The 21,631-nt window shown below is 39.8% G+C and overlaps 1 protein-coding gene across 2 annotated transcripts in view; it reads right to left on the bottom strand.

Moving 5' to 3' along the window:
- Window positions 1-225: 225 nt before the first annotated feature.
- Window positions 226-21,631, bottom strand: part of HIBADH (3-hydroxyisobutyrate dehydrogenase) — a 131,285-nt gene continuing 109,879 nt past the window's right edge. Inside the window, exons 4-7 of one of the 2 annotated variants that reach the window (XM_073333626.2) lie at window positions 18,815-18,948; window positions 18,140-18,216; window positions 8,752-8,908; window positions 226-1,187 (exon numbers count right to left, since the gene is read on the bottom strand). In XM_073333626.2, coding sequence (XP_073189727.1) covers window positions 1,029-1,187; window positions 8,752-8,908; window positions 18,140-18,216; window positions 18,815-18,948 — 527 coding nt within the window. In that variant the 3' untranslated portion in view covers window positions 226-1,028. The remainder of the gene's footprint in view (window positions 1,188-8,751; window positions 8,909-18,139; window positions 18,217-18,814; window positions 18,949-21,631) is intronic. The other variant, XM_073333627.2, reaches the window with a different exon arrangement.

The following is a 21,631-nucleotide window of genomic DNA, read 5'->3' as shown; positions in this document are numbered from 1 at the left end:
GGAAATTAATATGCAAATATGCCACCTTACACATTTTACAATAAAAACTACACCGTGCTTATGAAAGACTGACTGTAGAAGATCAAAAAGTGAGTGACCTAGCACAACTTTGCAGCTATTTGTATGTTTTTTTTTTAAATGCAAGTTTGCAAAAAAAACAACTCCATAGCAGGCATTTACCAACATAGATTTTTATTTGATTTCAAAATAATGGGATTAATTTTATTTATATTTATAATAATCCAGTAATTATCTAAAGCAAATGTACATTTGTCAGAATTTTTAGTAGGTGCCATTTTTGACTTTTGAAAATATATGACAGGGTGCAAGAAGGAAATATAAAATTGGGTTAGCCAAATATAGTACTGGAGCTTTATAAGAGAGACATATATACTATGTTATTTTAACTAAGTCTACCAGTTAAACATGCTGTAACAGCTTTCCACTAATTTACACACCCCCATAAACATAAATCTGTAACACTAATCCCAAGAGAAATCCATCACTGATTATCAGGCCCAAGCTAATAGTTAAAAATAAATAGCAAGAAAATGAAAAAAAAGTTGTTTCTTCATTGTAAGGACCTTCCCTTTTTCCATGAAGGCTTTATCTTTATTAAAAGTTAATGAAAGCTGGTTTGTCACCCTATGTTATTACTATTGAAGATTCAACTCAGTTTGCACAATTTAGAGCCATAATGTCAGTTGTTTTATATGCAAATCATTGGGTACTTAGTTTAAAAAAATACTTAACTGGATTTTGTGAATATGCTATTATGGTTCTTAAACAGTTGGTGTATTTTTTTTTTATTTGACCAAATAAAGAACCGTTCTCCCGGCCTGTTTTTTTTTTAAGAATTGATGCACAATCCTAGAGTTTGCTGAGACCTAGATGACCAAAAGCAGACAGGTCAGTGTGGGTTCATGACTTGTGACCTTTGATTAAACCCATATACTTCTCAAATGAGCTATAAGGAGGTTCCAAAAAATTGTTTGGTTTCTAATAGTGTCCATTGCCAAAACAACAGCTCACAAGTTCTCCTCCTCACGTAAAAACTGGAACACAGCTGAGAAGTCTTTCAGGGCATAGCCCTTTGCACACATGATCCTGTATATCTGATGTGCTAGAGATCCCAGAGGAACAGGTGTTTTAGTGTTGGTAGCAGTAATCTGTGCCAAGCCAAGATCCTGAAAGCAGAAAAAACATTGGGAGAAACAACAAGGAATTAAGTAGCCATATGAGTATTACCAGCTATTTGGCTTCCTTGTAAAGAGAAGCCACTGCCAACAAACGAAATACTGCAGCCTTAAAATTCCAGCCCTGGAAGAAGGCAAGTATTGCCTTCATTTTTTTATTTTGCTACGGGAGCTGCACCACAAAGTCCAAAACAGCCTTGGATTAATTTCAAAGAAAAACTGATTTTTTTTTTCCAGTTTTTCCTCAAATGAAATGAATTCAGGAAAAATAAAATCCATTTGAAGCACCTGAAATGGGGGGGAAAAAAAAACCAACAACCCAAAACAACCTTTTTCATTTTTGGGGGTCTCGTTCACCTTTAAAAATATATTGTTAAATTTCTAAACGAAATACCATTTAGAGAAAAACGTCAAAACATTTTGACATTTTCCCATTGTTTTTCTGGCTGAAACTATCAGCTAAATTTGACACAAATTCAGTGAATAGTTTGAGCACTGCAGAAAGTGCATTTTCCGGTGAATTTATGCTGAAGAACCAAATGGACCCATCAGTTTTTGGCACCACGTTGGAGCTCAGCTTTCTCTCTCAATCACTGTTTTAGAAGTAAAGAGGCAGTGTGCTGAGTGGCAGGAGCAGAGGACTGTCAGGATTCCTGAGTTCTGTAATTGACACTGCCACTGACCATGTGACACTTGCATAAAACCAGCTTCTCAGAGCTTTAGGTTAACCATCTTCAAGTGGGCATAATAGTATTTACTCTCCTCAAACCCTCCTAGGCTAGCCTGGTCTCTTGAGCTGCATGAGGAGTTTATACCAGGAGAAAGGCACATTCTGTTTCCATCCTAGCTCTCACCTGGGGACCACTTAAGATTTCCCTTGTCAGCTGGGAAAGCCCTGTCCATGGAGACCGTAGTAGGGTTCTGACAGAGCAGGTTCCTCGGCTGTCCTGACCATGCCCATTTCTCAGCTAGTATTGCTCCACTTTCCTTGGCATATTAGCCTAAGGGTATGTGTAAGCTGCAGCGGGGAGCGAGCAGACAGACTCACGCTAACAGGGCTCACACTACCATACTAAAAATAGCAGTTTGGATGTTGTGGCTCAGGCTGGGGCTTGTGAGTTTGTCTGCTCAAGCTGGTAGTCTCTCTCTCAGCTTCAGTGTAGATCATACCCATAGGCTACATCTACTTGGGGATAAAAGCCCTGTGTGGCAAGAGCCATGACTGCAGTGGTGAGCTGACTTAGGCTTATCGGGCTTGGGCTGCGGGGCTAAAAATTGCTGTGTAGATATATGGGCTGGAGCCCAAGCCCTTGTACCCTCCACCCTCACAGGACTCCAGAAAAGCTGTTACTGTGCTGTCTGGTCAACAGTGTGTTGACATCATTGGCTGGTAGCGAGCAGAAGACCGCCCTAGCCCCTGAAAACCAGTATGCTGCTTTCTTGTAGAGATACCTTTTTCTATGAATGGACACGAAATATAAATGGGCTCCCCAACTCCTGAGAATGTGTTTATGATCACAATTTTCCAGTGGTACACTCTAAATTCGGAGGGACCATTCACTAGCATAGGCAGAATTTCCATAGATCTCGGTATGACCATTCAACATGGATAATGAGTCCCTACTCCAAGACTGCTGAAACACAGAGCTGCTACTTGTTGGGGGTGTACCTGACCTTTTGCTTGACATCATAAGCACATGACCCCTAAATGGACAAGGACTTCTCTGACTCCAGTGTAAGAAACAAGAGAAACAACTTTGCTCTTCTCTCCCAAGATGGATGTGATTCCCTCACGTTCTGTGTCAGGCTGATCTCTGAAGTAGCATCGATGCTGTTACAGAACAATATACTGCTAAGCATGATCATAAACTTCAGATTGTGATGTTTCCAGCATCTTTTCTGTAGCTGCTTGAAGCTCCTGGAACAGGACAACTTTGACTAATCAACATTCGATAAGATGTACTTTGTATCCTCTTAAAGCAACTGCCAGCAATACTTGCACTTTTGTAAAGGGGATGAAGACCGAAGGAAAGGAGCTATATTTACCTAAAACAACCCAATCCTGGAAACCGTGCGCCAACAGACATCCTGCAACGTTATCCAAAACATATAATCTCGGGGCGCAGTCACTTGTCTTCAGAATTTATATTCTGAATTTCTTCCGATGACAAAGTTGTTCTGACTGGGATCCGGCTCTTCCTGACCTTTTGGGAAAGGCAGAATCAGAATATACTTTCCGGCCCCTCTCCCCCTCTTGGGAACTGACACAATGGCTTCCAGATGTCTCACTATCAGAGACTAAAGCAGTTTTTGCTGGACTTGGAGAAATATCCATCTTTTATGGGGAAGCAGTGGCCAACATTTTTAAAAGAATGTTTGTTGTTATTAAGGAAATACTTCATCTATTTTTAGTTATTTTCTAGTCTGACCTGAATCGGATTCTGCCATTCAAAGGAAAACCCAAAGACTGTCCTAACCTAGTATCAGAAACTCTTTAGTAAAAAAAAATGGAAAGCCCTACTTCTGCCCCTACTCCGTCTGATGAATCACCCTGACAAGGGTCAAGATTAATACGATCTAAATCTAGCTCCTCCAGGAATCCTAAAAGGAAGGCTGTTATCAACACCTTTAATGTTAATGGGAGGAGAGGACTTCTGATCTGTAATGTCTTCTCTGTATAACCCTCTGACCCTTAAAAGGAAAAGCAATAAATCTGATCTTTGAAGTGAAATCTCCAGACCAGGGCTCATATTAGAGAGCTTGTCTAGACACTAGGTTACACTCCAGACTTCGAGACAGAAGAGAGGTGATTTCCAGAGAGGTGTCTTATAGAAAATTTGCTGCCAAAAAACCTTGGAGCCTATAACTTTGTCTGTAGGATCCATCAGTGGTGGAATACTTTAATAAATCTTTCAACTATCACCACATTTGACATCTGAGAAGATGAAGTTTTATGACCATCTTAGGACAACAGCTATCTTGTGGTCATTTGACTCTTCAGATAATTTTTCTGTGTAGACAGTCATCTTCTCCACTTCAAGAGATGCTCTTCCTCCCCTTCTCTACAAACTCTTATTATTCATTATTGTTTTATGTGCTGTGCAGTTCACAGGAAAAATAAAAGAGTAGGTCCCTGGCCTGAAGAATTTACAATCTAATTTGAATAATGGCATGAGTGGGTGGAACAAACAAAAGGATAAATTCTCATCTAACAAATCTCTTTAAATAGACTAGGGACTGGACTGTTTAGTACCTGGAAGAGGTCACCACATCACCAATTTTCACCTTTTGGGATGTTCAGTAACGGATAGCTCTAGTGCCTTAGCTAAATGCTTACTCAAGTAATTCTTCTTCGATGCAGAGGGAACAATGTGTCCCCTGAGGATTGTTCAAGAAGTGCTAGAAAAATCTACTGCCTCTCCATCCCTCCTGTGTTGCAGATTCAAGATTAGATGAAGACAGTCCGACACTTCAGCTTTGCTCTTTGGGGGAAAGGAGGAGGAGGAGACTCAGCTGAGGGCAGCTAGCAATCTGACTATGATTTACATTATGAACACTCTTGTGCTTTAGGAAACCTTAGCTATCCCTGACACTTGGATAGGCCAGAGGTTGGCAGCCTTATCAGTGATAGAAATTAAATTCTGATTTTGAAGAATGAAGTGCTAAATTAGTTAGCTCACATCAATTTTAATGACAGCTCACACACCTTTGCACTGGTGTCTCCTTTTTTCCTGTACCCTTTTCTTCTACCTTTTTTTTTTCCTCTTCTATCGACTGCTTTCATCTTTCTACTCCTTCCTGTTCGCTAGTAACTTTCCTTACACCCCTCCCCAATCTGCTACTGCTCCACAAATATGCTCTATTTTATTCACATTAGAAAAATGCCTATCATAGTACCAGGCACCAGACCCAAAAATTTATGGGTGGCATTGAAATTGTCCATACAGGACTCACCTTTCCACTCACTGCCCTGGTGTCATTTATATTTTTCTTCTACTGTTTTTCACTATATGTGCAAGAAGATCAACAAAGTAAAACTGAGGTGGCCGATGGACGGCTGGCGCTCCTTCCAGGCCCCTGCCACCATGACAGGGAACAACACTGACCCCCTGCCTCGAGAATGAGGCCCCAGGTGCCCCCATCCAGTACACACACACACACACACACACACACACCCTTCCCATAACCCCAAATACCTCCTCAAACACCACACTCAGTATACAAACCCCTCCAGCACCCCACCAAATACCCCCTCCTAGTACATACACACCTTAGCACCCCTAAAATACCCCCTCCTAGTACATACACACCTTAACACCCCTAAAATACCCCCTCCTAGTACATACACACCTTAGCACCCCTAAAATACCCCCTCCCAATACACACAGACCCCTCCAGGACCTGAAAATAACCCCTTCCAGTACACACCCCTCCAATACCCCCAAATACCACTCCCAGTACACACACACCCTTCCCATACTCCCAAATTCCTCCTCCAGCACCCTCAAAATATCTTCTTCCAGTACACACACCCCTCCAGCACCCCCAAATATTCCTTCCAGCACCCCCAAATACCCTCTCTCAGTACACACATTCCTCCATCACCCCCCAAATTCCCCCTCCCAGTACGTACACACACACACACACACACACCCCTTCCGGCACCCCCCCCAACTGAACCCCCCTTCAGCTCCTCCCCTGCATCCTCTTTTGGGGAACCTGAAAGATAGTAACCCTAGGCCCATCAGTTTCACTTTCTAGTTCTGCTCCTGGGTCTCTTCATTCACCTGACCGTGTGGGATATTGGGGGTGGCACAAATAAAGGACGAGAGAAGGGAGGCAGGAGTTTTGTTTCTTCTGTATCCACTCACTTTCAGGCTCTCAGACAAGTGGGTGCTCACTTCAACATATAAACTGCCCTAATCCTGCAAGCTACTCCTGCATCTGTCCAGAGCCCCCCTGGAAACAATTTTGTGATGGGGAGACAAGTGAAAAATACTAACAGGCTAATATACTATGAAATATTTTGAGGTGGTTAAAACCAGAGAGACCAGCAAAAAATCCAACTTCCTTCTGCACACTGCAAATCCCACACATACTCCTAGACAGGCCCCAATCCCACAAACCGACCTGGAAGGCTTCCCACCCTGTAGAGGTTTCATGCAGGCAGCAGGGCTGGCCCACACGAATCAGTTTGCAGCTTAAGTATGAAAGAGGGAGAACGTGTGTGTCTAAGTCACATACACACATGTGCGCCAGGGTAGGGTTTTGGGTTGATGGTTTGTTTTTGCAGCTTTTGGTTTAAACTCTGAAGTATTAGAGTCAATGAAAGAAAAGGCTCGGAAACTAGGAAGAACCCACACGAAACTTCTTTTCTGCAGCTTTTACTCCGCTTGAAAGTGAAGAGGCTGTGAACAGGCCTGTGGCATGCAAGCTCCAAATATTTATTTAAAAAAAAAAAAGAAGAAAATTAAGCTCCAAGCCAAAGTGTTCTGTGCAGCAGCAGCACAGCACACAGAGTAAACTCCTGCGCCCTGGGGAGCTTATTTTATAAAGACAGATAAAGATCCCAGGGAGCATGTGGGGTTTTGGAAGATGATAGAATGAAAGGAGGGATGGAGCCTGGAGCACTGATGGGAAAGTAGCTTCAGGCCTAAAGGGTAGGCACAAACAGGAAGGAGGGAGAAGGGAACAAGAGGGGATGGAAGAGAGAAAGTTGAAAAATAATAAGAGAAAAGAACACAGGAGGAGAAGGGAGCAGCATTGTGCAAAGACTTTAAGAGCAAGAATAACAGATGTGAGAAGACAATGACAGGATGGGATGTCGATCAAGTGAGGAAATTATTTAGCTGCTGCATTGTGGATGTACTGGAAAGGAGCAATATGGGACCTCAAGAGAGACCGAAGAGGAGAAAGTTGCAATAATAAGGAAGATACTGAAAGTTTCCATCAAATATATTACAAAAAAGATGATTACGGTCTCTCTGTGCGCCATGCAAGCGTCACTTCTCCACCTCCAATAGAGAGAAGGCAAGGAAATACGGCCGGTTTGTATCTGTATTTGACCTGTTAGATGGATGGATGGATGACTATCTATCTGGCTGGGGCAGTGCTACATTTGTTCCCTGAGATTCCCCCTCCCTGTAGAATATATTTATTGGAGAGGGGGATAGTACTGCTTCTCTCCCGTTCCCTCCCCTTTCCTTGGGCGGCAGGGAACAGGGGGTATCCAGGTAATCGAGACGGTCATAAGGGGCCAGCTGATGGCTCTTGCCTGCCAAGGGAAGGAGATAGCATCTGCTTACCCTTGTTGCTGTTGGGTGGCCATTTTGGGCCCGCTTTGCTCTTGCAGCTATTCCATCACCATCTTGCTCACCCTTACCTAGTGAGCTGGATCTTTTATGATGCTAGGGGCTAGGCCAGTTGCCAATTGGATGGGAATTTTCCCATGTGGCAAAAATGGTAAATTGCCATGTGGGTTTTCTCACCTGCCACCCAGCATCTCAGAGGTCTGGTTTCGGGGAGGAGTGTTTAAAAGTTTAAATTACACTCACACCTTTGGCGGGTTCTAGTGCAGTTGCTGGATTTAAAAGGTCTGATGTAAGGACCCTGTAACGCAATGGGCTGCCTGGTCATGGGCCCAGAGCATGACACTGCATGTCGCAAGCAGCATATGGCTCCCCTCATCTCATCTCTCCTACTTCCTGCATGGAGACTCTGGCTTCCAGCCTGGATCCCTGGGCAGGCCTTAGAGCATAGAGGGGTACTTCATACCCACCTTCAGGACATAAGTACACAGCTGAAATCCACCCTGGAACAGCCCAGCTGAGTAGTTAGGGTTCCTCATTGGTTAAGGGTTCTTAATTAAATGCAGAGGTCACAATTTTAAATCTTATTGTCTCCATGTCCACATCAATAGGTATAATACTTACACCTACCCCACAGGGGTGTTGGGAGGGTTAAGTCAATCAATGTTTGTGAAGCTGTCAAATGGAAGACACTGTGGTCCAAATCCTAGGATATTGTAAATCAGATAATTCTACTGAAGTCAATAGAAATACGCTGATTTATATCATCTGAGGATCTAATACTACACAAGTGCTAGAAATTATTCTATATGGCCACTAGTTGACCAGGAGCATGTGCTGCTGGAAGAAGTCCAACTTCAAAGAAGGAGGATATGGCTTTGTTGACGGTCTTTGGAACATAGAGTCATAACACTAACCTTCACTGATCCAACACTAAGAGAAACCCCCTTATAAATCTACAACCACACCTATCAAGGACTCAGCTGATAATTCAGAGCTACAATAACTTGTGGTCCTCTCCAGGAGTGCACATAATTCCAAACACCATTAACAATTTTAACTGAGGGAAGAACATCACATTCCATCCAGTGGCTGCTGGAATTGTGGTACACTGTTAGAAGTCTGGTATAAGCGATCGATGATATTCAGGGAGACCACACGCACAACATAGAAACATTTCTCATGTATTCTGACAATCAAGAACAATAAAATAGTTCTTTCCATACTTATGATTTATATTTATATACCTTAGCCATGAGCGTTGTTCCAAAGCCACCTTGGTAATTATTAGCAGAGGGTACTCCTTCCATTACTCCTGGAACAGGGTTGTAAGTGTCGCTTGACCAACAACGGCCCGAACTCATATTTAGGATTTTAGCCAGCAGTTTCGGGTCAAGCCCAAACCTGTCAAAGGTCAAGGAAGAGAAGTGTTAATGTCAAAATGCACAAGATATGGGTGACTTGTTTTATATGCTAGGACCACACTATCATTTCTCTCCCTTTATTGTAAGTCAAGAAAAATGATAGAGTATTGATATGGGGGAAGGGGATCCCCTATCCTAAATTAAAGGGTATCAATCTATCATTTAAGCAATACGTTTTCAAAGCTTCTGCCTTCTGCTCTATGAAGAGACCTTTCCCCTAACAATTTTGAAAATGCAAGCGAAATAAAGGCCCTCTGAGAATAGCAGTTCTCTTGCATGCCTATTACCAAAAGAAGTTTTCAGTTCTTCCACATACTACTATATACCTGTGCTTCATACCTTTACAGCCAAATGTTAATCTTAGAAACTGGATGAACGATTTCAAAACTAAGTATTGGCAAATAAAAGGTGCATTATGGAAATATGTGTTGGTGAATTTATGGGTGTATATTTATTTTTTAATGAAAGCAATGTAATATTAACAATAAGGAGACTGAAAGATGTTATCCCTATTAAAAACATTTACTGTTGTTCACATTTGCAAACTAGTTTTTATTATTATTAAATCTTCATTATACACTCTTGCTTAGGAAGCAAGTCTGCATGAAACTGTGACATATGCTCTCTATCTATTCACAGACATGCATTATAGTTCTGGGTCAACTGCTGATAAGGTTACTGATCCTGATAAAACAAAGCTTGTCCGAGCAGAAACATCATTTGTTCTAGCACTGAGCTGATGGCATAAACTGCTGTTCATTGTGGACTTTAAAAGAAATGTAGTCAAGATATTACTTTAACACACTGAGTTTTTAACCCTGTTATTATTTTGCGTTTTTGCTGAATATCAAGTTGCAAATGTAATTTTACACCAATTGCATTTATATCAATTGGTAGCAATATTTTTTAAAGGTTCTATTTATATTTGTTGCACTCTCCATGAAAAGAGATCAGACACAATTATCTCCTATATCTCCTAATGCAAAGCAGAACAAGAATTTTTGAAAGAGACTTCACAACCTACTATAGCCGTATACTTCCTGCAGGAAAACTGACAAGACTAAACATAAAATATGTTTCGTACCACAATTCCAAGTCAGTTTTACCCAGGGCCGGATTATGACATTCTGAGGCCCTAAGCTATGTCAAGTGTAAGCAGCTCCATAAAAAAAATGAATTTATTATTTTCACAGAAAGGACATTGAATATATAAACCCAAAAGTTCTCATAGAAAAACAAGAGAGGATATATAATTTTTTAAAAGCCATAAATAAGGAAAAGTATCCTCCTTTTCATATGAATAAATAAAAAAATCATTTGATTAATTTTGTTAGGGAAATACAAAGTTTATCCAGACTATATATAAAATATATTTACAAATGTTTATTCCGATTTAATTTTCGCTACAAAAAAATGAGTTGTTGGGATTTTTCTTTGCCATACTATAAAAATGTAGTGAAGGTTCCCGAAACTGACGGAGGGAAGCCAACACAAATTTATCCTCCTCAAGATCCACTCGACCAAAGTCCATAGGATGATCACCTGCAAACTCAATCACGTGAAAAATGGACAGCGTTTCAAGCAGCATGCACACTAAAATACACAATTGTACATATCTACAGATCAAAAGAAGAACGAACACACTAACACTTAAGAAAACGAAGAAAACCAGGATCGAAGGCGCTACACGACTGAGCGTGCTGGACTGTAAACAAAAGATGGTGGCCTTCCAGCTATTACCAGCCAAGGGGGATGCTATACATGACATCTCTCCTAGAACGAGTCCCATAGGGGTATGAGCTTGGCAGGATTGCTTCACGACACTGCCGTCTCCAACCTCACGTTTTCCCCGAAGTGAGTTTATTTATTGAAATAAATTATGAAGGCGGGTCAGAATTTTACCAGTAGCAGCTGGCCAACAAAACGCTGCCTTAGGAGACTGATAGCAGACTTACTTGTAAAAATATTAATTTTACAAATGCAATTATCAGTTTTTTCTCAGCCCTAGTCTCCCGCCTATCAATAATGAACAATCATTGAAGGGTAAGGGTATTTGTGTGTATATTTTTGTCATATTTGAACAAAAATGTCTATATTTAGAGAGAACATTCTTTTCCCCATATTTCCTTTACTTATCAACCAATTTTGATCAAATTTGAAATGGAGTCAGTTTTTTCTTTTTTAGAGTCCCCTCATATTGCGAGGCCCCAAACTGTAACTTAGTTAGTTTATGCTTTAATCCTGCACTGGTTTTACCTTCTCACAAAGAGAAGGTTCCTCCTCTTTGCACCAATTCTTTAATTGTGGCAACAACAGATCAGCAAGGTATCCAAACTAATCATAGGAATCTCTGTTTGTAGCATGTAATATTTAATTTATGGGAGATTAAGGGTCATTTATTAGTGGATTTTGTAAATATACAAATTTAAAATGTAACATTTATGTATTTAAGTTTAAAATATAAAATGACACTTTATATGGTGGGTACTAAGGTGTGGATCCTGCTCCCTTGGAAATATGTCTCACCTGTTTCCTCCTCCTTTTAAAAACACCCAATATTTCAAAGGTTCTTTTTAGAATTACCACTGTTAGTCCCGTATTTAGGGCCTGATGCAACAGCCCATGGAAGTCAGTGGATAGGTTCCCACTGACTTCAATTGGATCAGGGCCTTATTACCCCCTCTCTCCCTCCTTTTTGAATTGAGCTTTCAATTTTTATTTCATTTGATTTGATTTTTAAATTGAAAGAGTTTTCCCCCGACCATTATGTTTTGATTGCATTTTAATCATGTTTTATCTTTTATAGTCCATCAAAGGCCTCAGCAAGGAGTACTTTATGAATACAAATATTATTGAAAGTGTTCTCATCCAAATAAGCTGTAGATTGGAACATTGACTAAAAAGAATATTAAGAACATGTAGGACTCCTGATCTCTCATCCACACAGCACACTGAATTGTTTGTTTGTTCTGTTGTTACAGCACCTCCACTGGATGTTAACTACAGCTTCCAGTAGAGTTTACACTGCAAGATTGGGGTGGGGAGGAAGGGGCGAAATTTTAAAATACATATAATCCCTCCCCCTCAAAATGAGTATTGTCCTGGTAGCATTCCAGTCAGTTCCTTGAACAAAATATATTTTAAAAATACAAATATTGTAAATGTACACCAAAAGAATTTTCAGCACTAGATGTGAAAAGGCTACGTACAAATGTTTTCGCTTGTGGTGGGCGGAAAGATTTTTGCGTCAGTTTGAATCTCTATTTTTTTAAACGCTGATGCTCGTCTGCACTATGCAGCTTCAATTCAGAAGACCGGCAATGCTTTTTTTTTTTTTTGTTGGCAGCAAGTGTATCATTAAAAAGAGCAAGTTAGAAGTGTTTTGCATTTCATCTTTCTGAGAATTCGTCTACTGGTGCATATATAACTGACAGTTAAAATTAGACATGTATTAAAATCCGTTACTGAAGAAGTCCTCTGTCTTCCACTGCGCTCAAAGCTTGTAATGTCTGAAACCAGCTAGAATATACAGTAATTGTCATTCAGTGAGAGTCTATCCTAGAAAGTCATGCTTCAGTGGAGAAGACTGAGTTTCCATTTGAAATCAACAAATTAATCCAAGACAGGTATCTGAAAGGGCAAGTTTAATAGGAAGCAGCTACTGGGCTCTCAACCATGATAAAATGTTATTGCTGTTTCCCTGTAAATTGGCTAGGAACATATGATACTTTCTGCATAAGAGCTCCATTGCTGTTCCAGAGATATACTGCTCAAGCTATCAAAATGATGACAGTCTGTCAGTCCCCATAATAACTTGCCACCGGATGTGGCAAGAGTATGTGCACGCGCGTGTGCATTTACAATTGCCAAAATGTTCTTCCAGACACAGAGAAAGCAGCCAATATCCCAAACATTATTCATAATGTAACGCAAAAACAATTGCTGTGTCAAATCAATGCATCTTCAACAGAAATACTAATGAGCTACTAGGGAAGTAGAAACTAGAGATGGACACACAGATCTAGATAAAAATAAGAACAATTCTAAGCACTGTTAAAAACCCAACCACATTCATTGAAGTTTGAAAAAAGACTTTACCAACTTGTTTAAAATTCTCACAAACTTCTCCCCTGTTTCAGTCTGTAGCAGTAACAAATCAGCAGTGAGACCCCACAAGAAAGGCAGTTCTGGGATTCCCTGAATGAGACTAGGAAGTAGCTAAACTCTTGAGAAATTTCAAGCCTGAGGTGCTTTGGGTAAGCAGCATCTGATCTCTCAGATAATTATTCAGACAGAAGCTTTTGAGACTCGCCCATCGCTAGTAGAAATGTGTACCCCAGCATGGTTTTTGTCATCCAAGTACCCTGAATGGAATATTAATAATCGCACAGGGCTTGATCATGCCATTTAGGTACAGACCTACATCGAGGGCAGCACAGTCACACTGCCCCAGAAGGCGATCTAATTGTCTCCAGCCATTCCTTCCAAAATTTCCCAGTGTTCACCCAGTGCTACATCCCCACAGGGGGGCACAGCTTGTTTCTTTCCTGTATACCTGCCCAGCTCTTCTGTGATTGTCCTTCCCACCCCCTCATCCAGGGATGGCTCCAAGCACCAGCGTTCCAAGCAGGTGCTTGGAGCGGCAGTTGGAAAGAGGTGGCAGTTTTTCCGCCGTGGTGGCAATTCGGCAGCAGCTTCTCTCTTTTGCCGTCCACGGCAGCAGTTTTTTTCACCGCTTGGGGCGGCAAAAATGAAGAGCCGGCCCTGCCCTCAACTCCACCTTGTGGTTTCTTGTGCCCCACAGATGCATAGGGAGACAGCAATCCAGAGACTGGAGTGCAAGGATTACAACTGTGCTTGGCTGCTAAACAGTGGCATAAAAGGAGGAGGAAATTCTTGTGTCCTCAGACCCACCTGCACACCCACAAAGCAGCCAGGCACAACCTGGCACATAATAAAACTGTATAGAAGAAAAAAGAATCTTTTGCTACACTTGCGGTGGCCACTGTAGTCTCTCTCGTGGTAGACAGAAGACTGGACTTGGTTGTAATAAATATAAAGGGAATTCTTTATGAAGAAGACTTCTGGTACAGACAAACCTTGTAGCTCTTTTGTGGCTCTCTAGCTCCCAAACTAATTATAAAATCTTGTGCTACCTATTGTCACCACCACACAGGCTCTCCTTAAAGGTATGTCTACACTGCAATTAAAAACCCATGGCTGGCCCGTGCCAGCTGACTCGAGCTCAAGGGGCTTCGACTAAGGGGCTCTTTAACTGCAGTGTAGACATTTGGGTTCGGGCTGGAGCCCATGCTCTAGGACTTATGAGGTGGGAGGGTTACAGTATACATCTATACTGTAATTAAACAGCCCCTTAGACCAAGCTGAAGCCAGCTGGCACAGGCCAGCCATGAGAGCCTAACTGCAGTGCAGACATACCCTAAGACTGCGCAGGCAGTCACAGAAAGGACTCCCAACTACATTGCAATCTCCACATGATTGCAATGTAGCAATCTCCACATGACCTAGTTGTAAGTCAAATATCCACAATAGTTTATTTAGATTTTCAAGCTTTATCTTGCTAATACTTCATTTTTTTACCTGAGAACCCAAAGACCAATAAAAGTAGGCCACTAGAAACTGAGATGGTCAGCAACCCAAGTAGAAAGAAGAAGAAAAAAAGTAATCTGAGGTTGCCGATGGTATCAATATGTATTTTAATTTCTCATTAATGAAATTTAGGTGCATTCTGTCTATTACTTTGTCATTAATATATTATAGCTTTTAGCAATATACATACACACTCATATGTACGTACATACGTGCACATCCACACCCATGTGCTAAACCTCTCTCATGACTAGAGACTTTCACTATCAGACTGCAGCACTAAACTGGGAAAAGAAAAGCTCTAAATCAAAATGTACATTACTTTCCAGTATTTTTTCCAAACATCTTTCTACTACCTTTAATCATCAACATTCATAAACAGCCATGGAGTGAATAGAAAAAAGTGAAAGGCAATTCAACAATTTTAAGAATTGCCAGAACTCAATGATCAAAACAAATAAAAGCCACTTAAAAATCCAAATTATAAATCTGAAACTAACTAATAAGTACACACTTTTAATAAAAACAGCCATCTTCATTTGTAAAAGAAGTTCTCATACAAGAAGAAATATGGTTCTCACCCTTTTAATTAAAAAAAAAAAGAAAGAAAAAAAAGAAAACCCAGAGGAGCAAATTGACCATAAATATAGCAGTCCTGTAGTGCTCAAGATCCTGCTTTTTGTGGGAGTTTACTACCGGGAAATTTATGCTCACTGATACCAATTTCATAAATGCTTGAACTAGGGGTGCTGGCTTCAAGTGGATTCCATTATATACAGGGTTTACAGTTTGGTTCAATGACTCTCAGCATCCCCACTCTACAAATGGTTCCAGCACCCCTGGTATACTATATTATGGGACAAATCTGTCATTTCAAAAATACATATGTAAATCTCATAGAAAATAAGAGAAGTACTTGTTTTAGTGATTCTAAACTAATATAAAGAGACCCTCTGCCTGTAAGAAAATGAAAGAGATGCAGCACTGTTGGCAAATTCTGTAGTGGAGTAGAAGTTCATTAACACAAACCCAAATATGAGGGCTTGTGTTAATGAAGCATCTTTCTTGTAGGAAAGAGAAACCCAGGGAAGTTACCTTGTTTGGTTGAAGGATGTTTTCATTTGTGTATTCAATTTCTCTTTTTCTGTTGGACATTTCCTTGTTCCTTCACACCCCTGCTCAATAGCCAACCTTCCCTACGCAACACACACAAAAAATCCCTAGCAGTTTCAAGTTAGTAAAGCTACCAATAAGCTTTCTCCATTGCCAGAAGATGGACTTTCAATGCCAGACACGTCAACTTAGTTATGCTCAGATTTTCACTTCTCTAACCCCAGCCACTACTGTCCTTTGGGCTTATCTACAATAAACAACTTCATCCCGTTTGAACACTGTTGGGAATAATCCAGTTAGATGCTATGATGATGATGTCCACAACCTAGTGGCCAGTATAGACTGCAACAAATTGTGCTCAGCATCATGTCAATTAACTATGATTAAACCCAGTCAGGCAAGGTGTTTTGAAGAAGGACACCACCTCCATGACTTGGAATACTGAGACTAGGTCACACACTGGATTTATACACACAAATGGAAAAAATTTCACCTATGGAAAAATTCTACTTTTGTTAAAAGTGGAAAAGGTGTCCTCCATGAGCTTGATCCAAAGTCCATTAATGCCCATGGAAAGACTACCATTTACTTCAATGGGGTTTCATTAGGGCCTATACAACAAACCCTAATGTTACTTTGTATGATGACAAGTCTGTATTTAAGCGATGCCCAGTATAGGAACAGCAGGTCAAGCTGAGCTGCATTACCATTGCTGTGAGGTGGGGAAGCTTGCACAGTGCCTGCCTTCACTAAAATCTGGCATTAGCATGCACTAGCAGAATGCTACTTTCATACAACCCAAATTCACTCAACACTCGAGAGAAAAAATTAACCTGTAATGAGACAATCCAGACACTTGCAGGCTGAAAACACCTATTAGTTTCACATGGGATTTGATGCCAAGAATGTGTGTTCAAGGCCTCTTAAAATACATACATACATACACACACAAACAACAACAAAAGTAGTAAGTAAAATAATCCCTAGAAATGTGGACAAAAATATAACAAAAGTCATATGGCATTGATTTTTCATTAAGTGAACCAAGACTTAAAACTGACCATGATACAGCTTTACCATCCTGAATTACAATAGTTGTATACAATCCTACCAATTTTATTATGGCTTGGTACAGATATGCTTCACCATCTATCGTACAGACACTCAATTTTAAAATGTAAATGGTACAGGATATTGATAAACCAATTAGCACTGATGCAAAGCAAATTCCTCTTTTATCTCCATTACAACATGACAACTTAATAGGTCAAGATAGTCTAACATCTGAGACAAGGGCAATTCAATAAAACAACTGCATCTTGATATGGTAATTAAGAGGAAATGCGAATCCATTACCCTGCCTTTTGTGTGAGTGTGTATGTGCACGTATGTGTGTGCATATGCCCTTTTTTATTTATTTAAATTCTGAAGCCCTCTTGCAGTTTCTGTCATTTAAATCAAAAACCATAGTAGGACATGCAATAGTGAATTAACAAATATCTGCAGTATCTGTAGTTTCTAGTGGGCGGTTGTAAAGGTGTAGCTAAAGAGATGAATAATTCATGAAAACCCTAAGAAGTTACGCATTTACAGGATAATCTTCTCAGAAACACAGACTTTTCTTATTTATAACCCTACAAATGGTATTTATAGTGATGTAAGCTTGGGCAAGGGAATCAAAGGTAAAATATTGCAAAGTTTAATTAAATGGCTTGTTACATGTAGAGGCTCACGCAGGACTGGAAACGTAAAAATTTCTAACAAAACGAATACTTTAAAATTAAAAAAAAATTGGTTTTAGAAATTAAAATATTTCAAAATGTTGCTACCTACAAGTTAGATACATCACTCGTTACAGAAAAATGTTGTTCTTAAAACAGGAAACAGTTTAAGCAAAGTAATGGAATATATTTTGGATTTTTCACCAGGAAGTATCTGTTATGACTAGCATGAGAAACAACAGTAGTTAAGTTTGACAGGAGGGTAAATTGACATTTTATGACTGCATCCTAGTTTCTTTTGAGATATGCACAAATGCTAGAGGTTTCTTTTTAACACATTTTGGGGCAATATTTAATGTAGGCAAATAAAGCCAAATGGAGCCATGTGAGAGCATAATGCTTGTGATACTCGGTACATTAGCCTATGCGTCAAACAACTATACCTCCATGTTATCCGAGTACATTTACATTTTATAGTGCATGTATCATCAGAACAGAAGAAACTGAGACATCATAGAAAAAATATAATGTAACTTTAGATATTTGTAATATTTTATGGCCACTGCAAAGAACATTCCTGTTCTCAAGGGTCCTACTCTTCGTCAAATAAACAAGCCTTATTGCATTCTAATAATGAAACACTTCTACCTTTTTTTCCTGGCAGAATCTCATCTATTCCTTCTGATCATCATTCTCTAGCCACAAAAAAGTCAACCAGCACAGCTCATAAAATCTGCTAATACAAAAACACATAAAATCCAACAAACCTGATTCCAAGATTCATAGCCTCAGCAGTTCCAATCATACTGATGGCTAAGAGCATGTTGTTGCAGATCTTCGCAGCCTGAAAATAAATTAAATACTAAGTAAGATTCTCTGTTTCCATGTAGATATCACATAGGAATTTTTTTCACCCAGCTCCAACCGGATTTTGACTGAATATGGTTAAACAGCCTCTCCCTAAATGTAACACCTGTAAGTACCAACGTACTATAGCATCAGGTCAATGAAGGTTGACCTATGGATACTTCAGATAGCATGAAGTATATTTGTTTTGCTAGCACAATAACTCCGCTTGCTTTGATTTGAGTGTGCGGGCTACTTGTTCTTTCAGACTATACCATAAATCTATTTCACAGTTTTTTAAGAAGATTGTGACCACTGAAAAGTACAATCTTAACAAGCCAAACTGCGAAAATGCTAGTTCAGATGTGTATTATTGGTTACCAAGTCAAGATGCTAGGTAATGGTACCATGAGATATTTTATAGAAGAATTTGCACCTTTTTGCTGATACCAACATCTTGTACTGGATTTCATTGTGGATTCTAGATAATTTACTTGGGGTAGATTAAAGCGAATTGGGTTAAAATGGAAGACAAGTATGGTAACAAAAAGGGAAAGGCCAGGCTGATTGAATACCAAACATTCCGCAAGCATTACCTGTCCAGTTCCAACCTCTCCACAGTAGATCACATTGGAACCCATGCATGTCAGCAGTTCTTTGGCAGCATCAAACTCTTGTTCCACTCCACCAACCATGAATGTAAGGTTCCCAGCTCGAGCAGCTCCAACACCTGAATTGAGAGGAAAACATTAGATTCAATACCAACCTTTTAAAAATCCAAAAAACAGACAAAAAAGGCTCAACATCTGATTTTTTAAAAAATATATTAACATTTTGTTACAAATATTTTGCATACTTCTAATCAGAAACAGAAGATCTATTTCTCTGAATTAAGGGACTTTGAGACCAATGTCCCACATATAATTTATAAGGGGAAAATGTATTGCATAACAATGTAAAAAAGTTTTAAAAAATGATTAAACATACACAATATTTACAACTTCATTCCTATAAATCTGTCCCACCTTTATCAAGGGTCAGGAAACAAACACGATAATTCATTGGCTACAGAATTTTCAAATGGCAATACATCAAGTTTTAGCTTATGATATCTTTTGTTCTAGGGGAAAATAAACAATTCTGATGTGAATTGCATCCTCTTCAACCCCGTCTCCCAGACAAAACTGATTTTAATGGATGTAACTGCCCGGTGAATTTGGCCCAAGGAGACTACTTGGAAAAGTGATTAGCAACTTAGCTTTACAGTTCATTTTGCTAGGAACCTAGACACCATAAATTGTCTACGCTATGCATCGAACCTTGACCTATTAGAACAGACTGCTGCAAGTAATGGCCTACTTCTGAATTTAATATATTCAAGCAGTTCCAGTGTTTTTACAAATAAAAAATCCAAGTGAGGGAATTCATTTTTCTTCCACATTTAACTATTTTGTTTCCACAAAAAAATCAAACTGTCTTTCCGTTAGGGTCCATACTGCTTTTAACCAATTAGTTACGATAACTATTATTAAATGTTTTAATTGCAGTAGTAGTAGAGATCTAATTGGCATCGGGCCTCATTGTGCTAGACGTTGTAACATATGAATTTACAATCCCAAAGTGCTTACAGTCTAAGGCAAATCAGAATTACCTTTCTAAAAACTAACCTGAAAAAGCCATCAGAGCAAAACTCCTTCTTTTAAAATGACATTCAATGGGACACTTGCTCCATTTAGTTTTTCCTAGTACACAGAAGCATTTGACTTTTTTTTAAAAAGGTCACTTTTATAAAAGTATGATTGGACCCCAATCTCAATTAAATCCATGGCAAAAATCACCACAATAACTGAAAACCCAGTTACAATGCAGAGGTTTTGATGAATTGGTCTGTAGCAGTTGATCCACTCCCCTGGCAAGTCCTGCCCCTACCGCTGCAGGTACAAAAGCCCCCAAGGCAATGGAACCAGTGCTGTACTGCTACACAGTGAAGGGGTCAGGATTTGAGTAGGGGATTGGACTGCCTTTGTATGTAGACCATCATAGGTTTTTTTTAACAGTGTGGCACTGCCAGAGTATCCACCACTGTAAAGCTCTTCCCAACACTATAAACTCCGAAGTTTCAGCATTGCAGCCACCACTCCTCAGCCATTGGATGGAGGATTTCCTCTCACCTTCTCTCTTCATGTAACTTCCAATGCCCACTCCCAGAAATCTGGGACAGAGACAGGAGCCTGGATTTGGGGCCTAAGTGAACAGATGATTGTCATATTGTTGGCTACTAGTTTACCATGCAACGTGTCTGCAAAGATCACTACATAATTTTCATGCTGTTCCCCTAGCTATTTTTATGCAAACCACATAATGACCTTTTCTTACTAATCCTGTGATCTGACCTGCAGCAAATTAAGTGGACAATTTAAGTCAAAGCTTACAAACAAAATCCACCACTATCCATCATAGGTCAAAAGCCTTGTATCTAGATTACAGACTGCTAAATAGCTTCAGAGAATCATTTATTAGAGCAAAATTAATGCTGACAATAGTTTTCAGCTGGTTAATCTTTTGACAGCTGCACTCTCTCACTCGTACAGATGCTTACATTTTGAGTGCAAAAAATTAAATTAGTTAAGCAAAAGAAAGAAAAATAATTTGTTTTATAATGAGGAAGCCGTGGACATTTGTACTTCTAAAAACAAAAAAAATCATTCATATCATGATGGGTTTTTCCATCAAGATTCCTCACCAATTGTCAGCCAACTGATCAGAAACAAACAAGCAATCCAGCAAACACACAGTATTGGTAATTTGTAGTCAATTCAGCCTCAAGATGTCATCACTTCAGCTCCAAATGGAAGCAAAAGGGCATAAGGACATGCACACCACTAATTTCATTTCATGATTTTGGAGTATAATAAAATACCAGCACTATAGTTCTTAACACTACTTAAGGCGAGAGCACGAAGGAGGTACAGTGGCTTGAATTTAAAGGAGGAGCACTGGTCACCACTTTTGTTCCTGTATTTTATGTCTCACACACCAATTAATCAACTCTTTTGCAGACCCTCAAGATCCTTATGTCCCTTCCCCTTCTCATCCTTAGAGAATGGCGGATAAGAAATTACATTTGTGATCAGCACAGAATTTCACTTGTAAGATTCTCCCCTCCAGCAAGCCAATGTCATTGGACTCACAAGGCCCCAATACTGCACTGGGTTTCTCTAGAGTTGCCTCTGTTGTGTCTGTGAAGTCTTACGGAAGTCCTGATGGCAGAATGCAAAGCAGGATCGGGAACCAACTAGCACACTGCCCCATATTCTACTTTTCTTACCATATAGTCATATGACTATAACAGTACAGAACAGAGAGAGAGAGAGAAGGGAAAACATTTTTCCTACAACAAAAATATTAATAAA

This window comes from Lepidochelys kempii, chromosome 2 (assembly GCF_965140285.1).
Source record: "Lepidochelys kempii isolate rLepKem1 chromosome 2, rLepKem1.hap1, whole genome shotgun sequence".
Classification (NCBI taxonomy): Eukaryota; Metazoa; Chordata; order Testudines; family Cheloniidae; genus Lepidochelys; species Lepidochelys kempii.
Note: the sequence above shows the minus strand (reverse complement) of the source record. Positions and strands in the feature narration are given on the sequence as shown.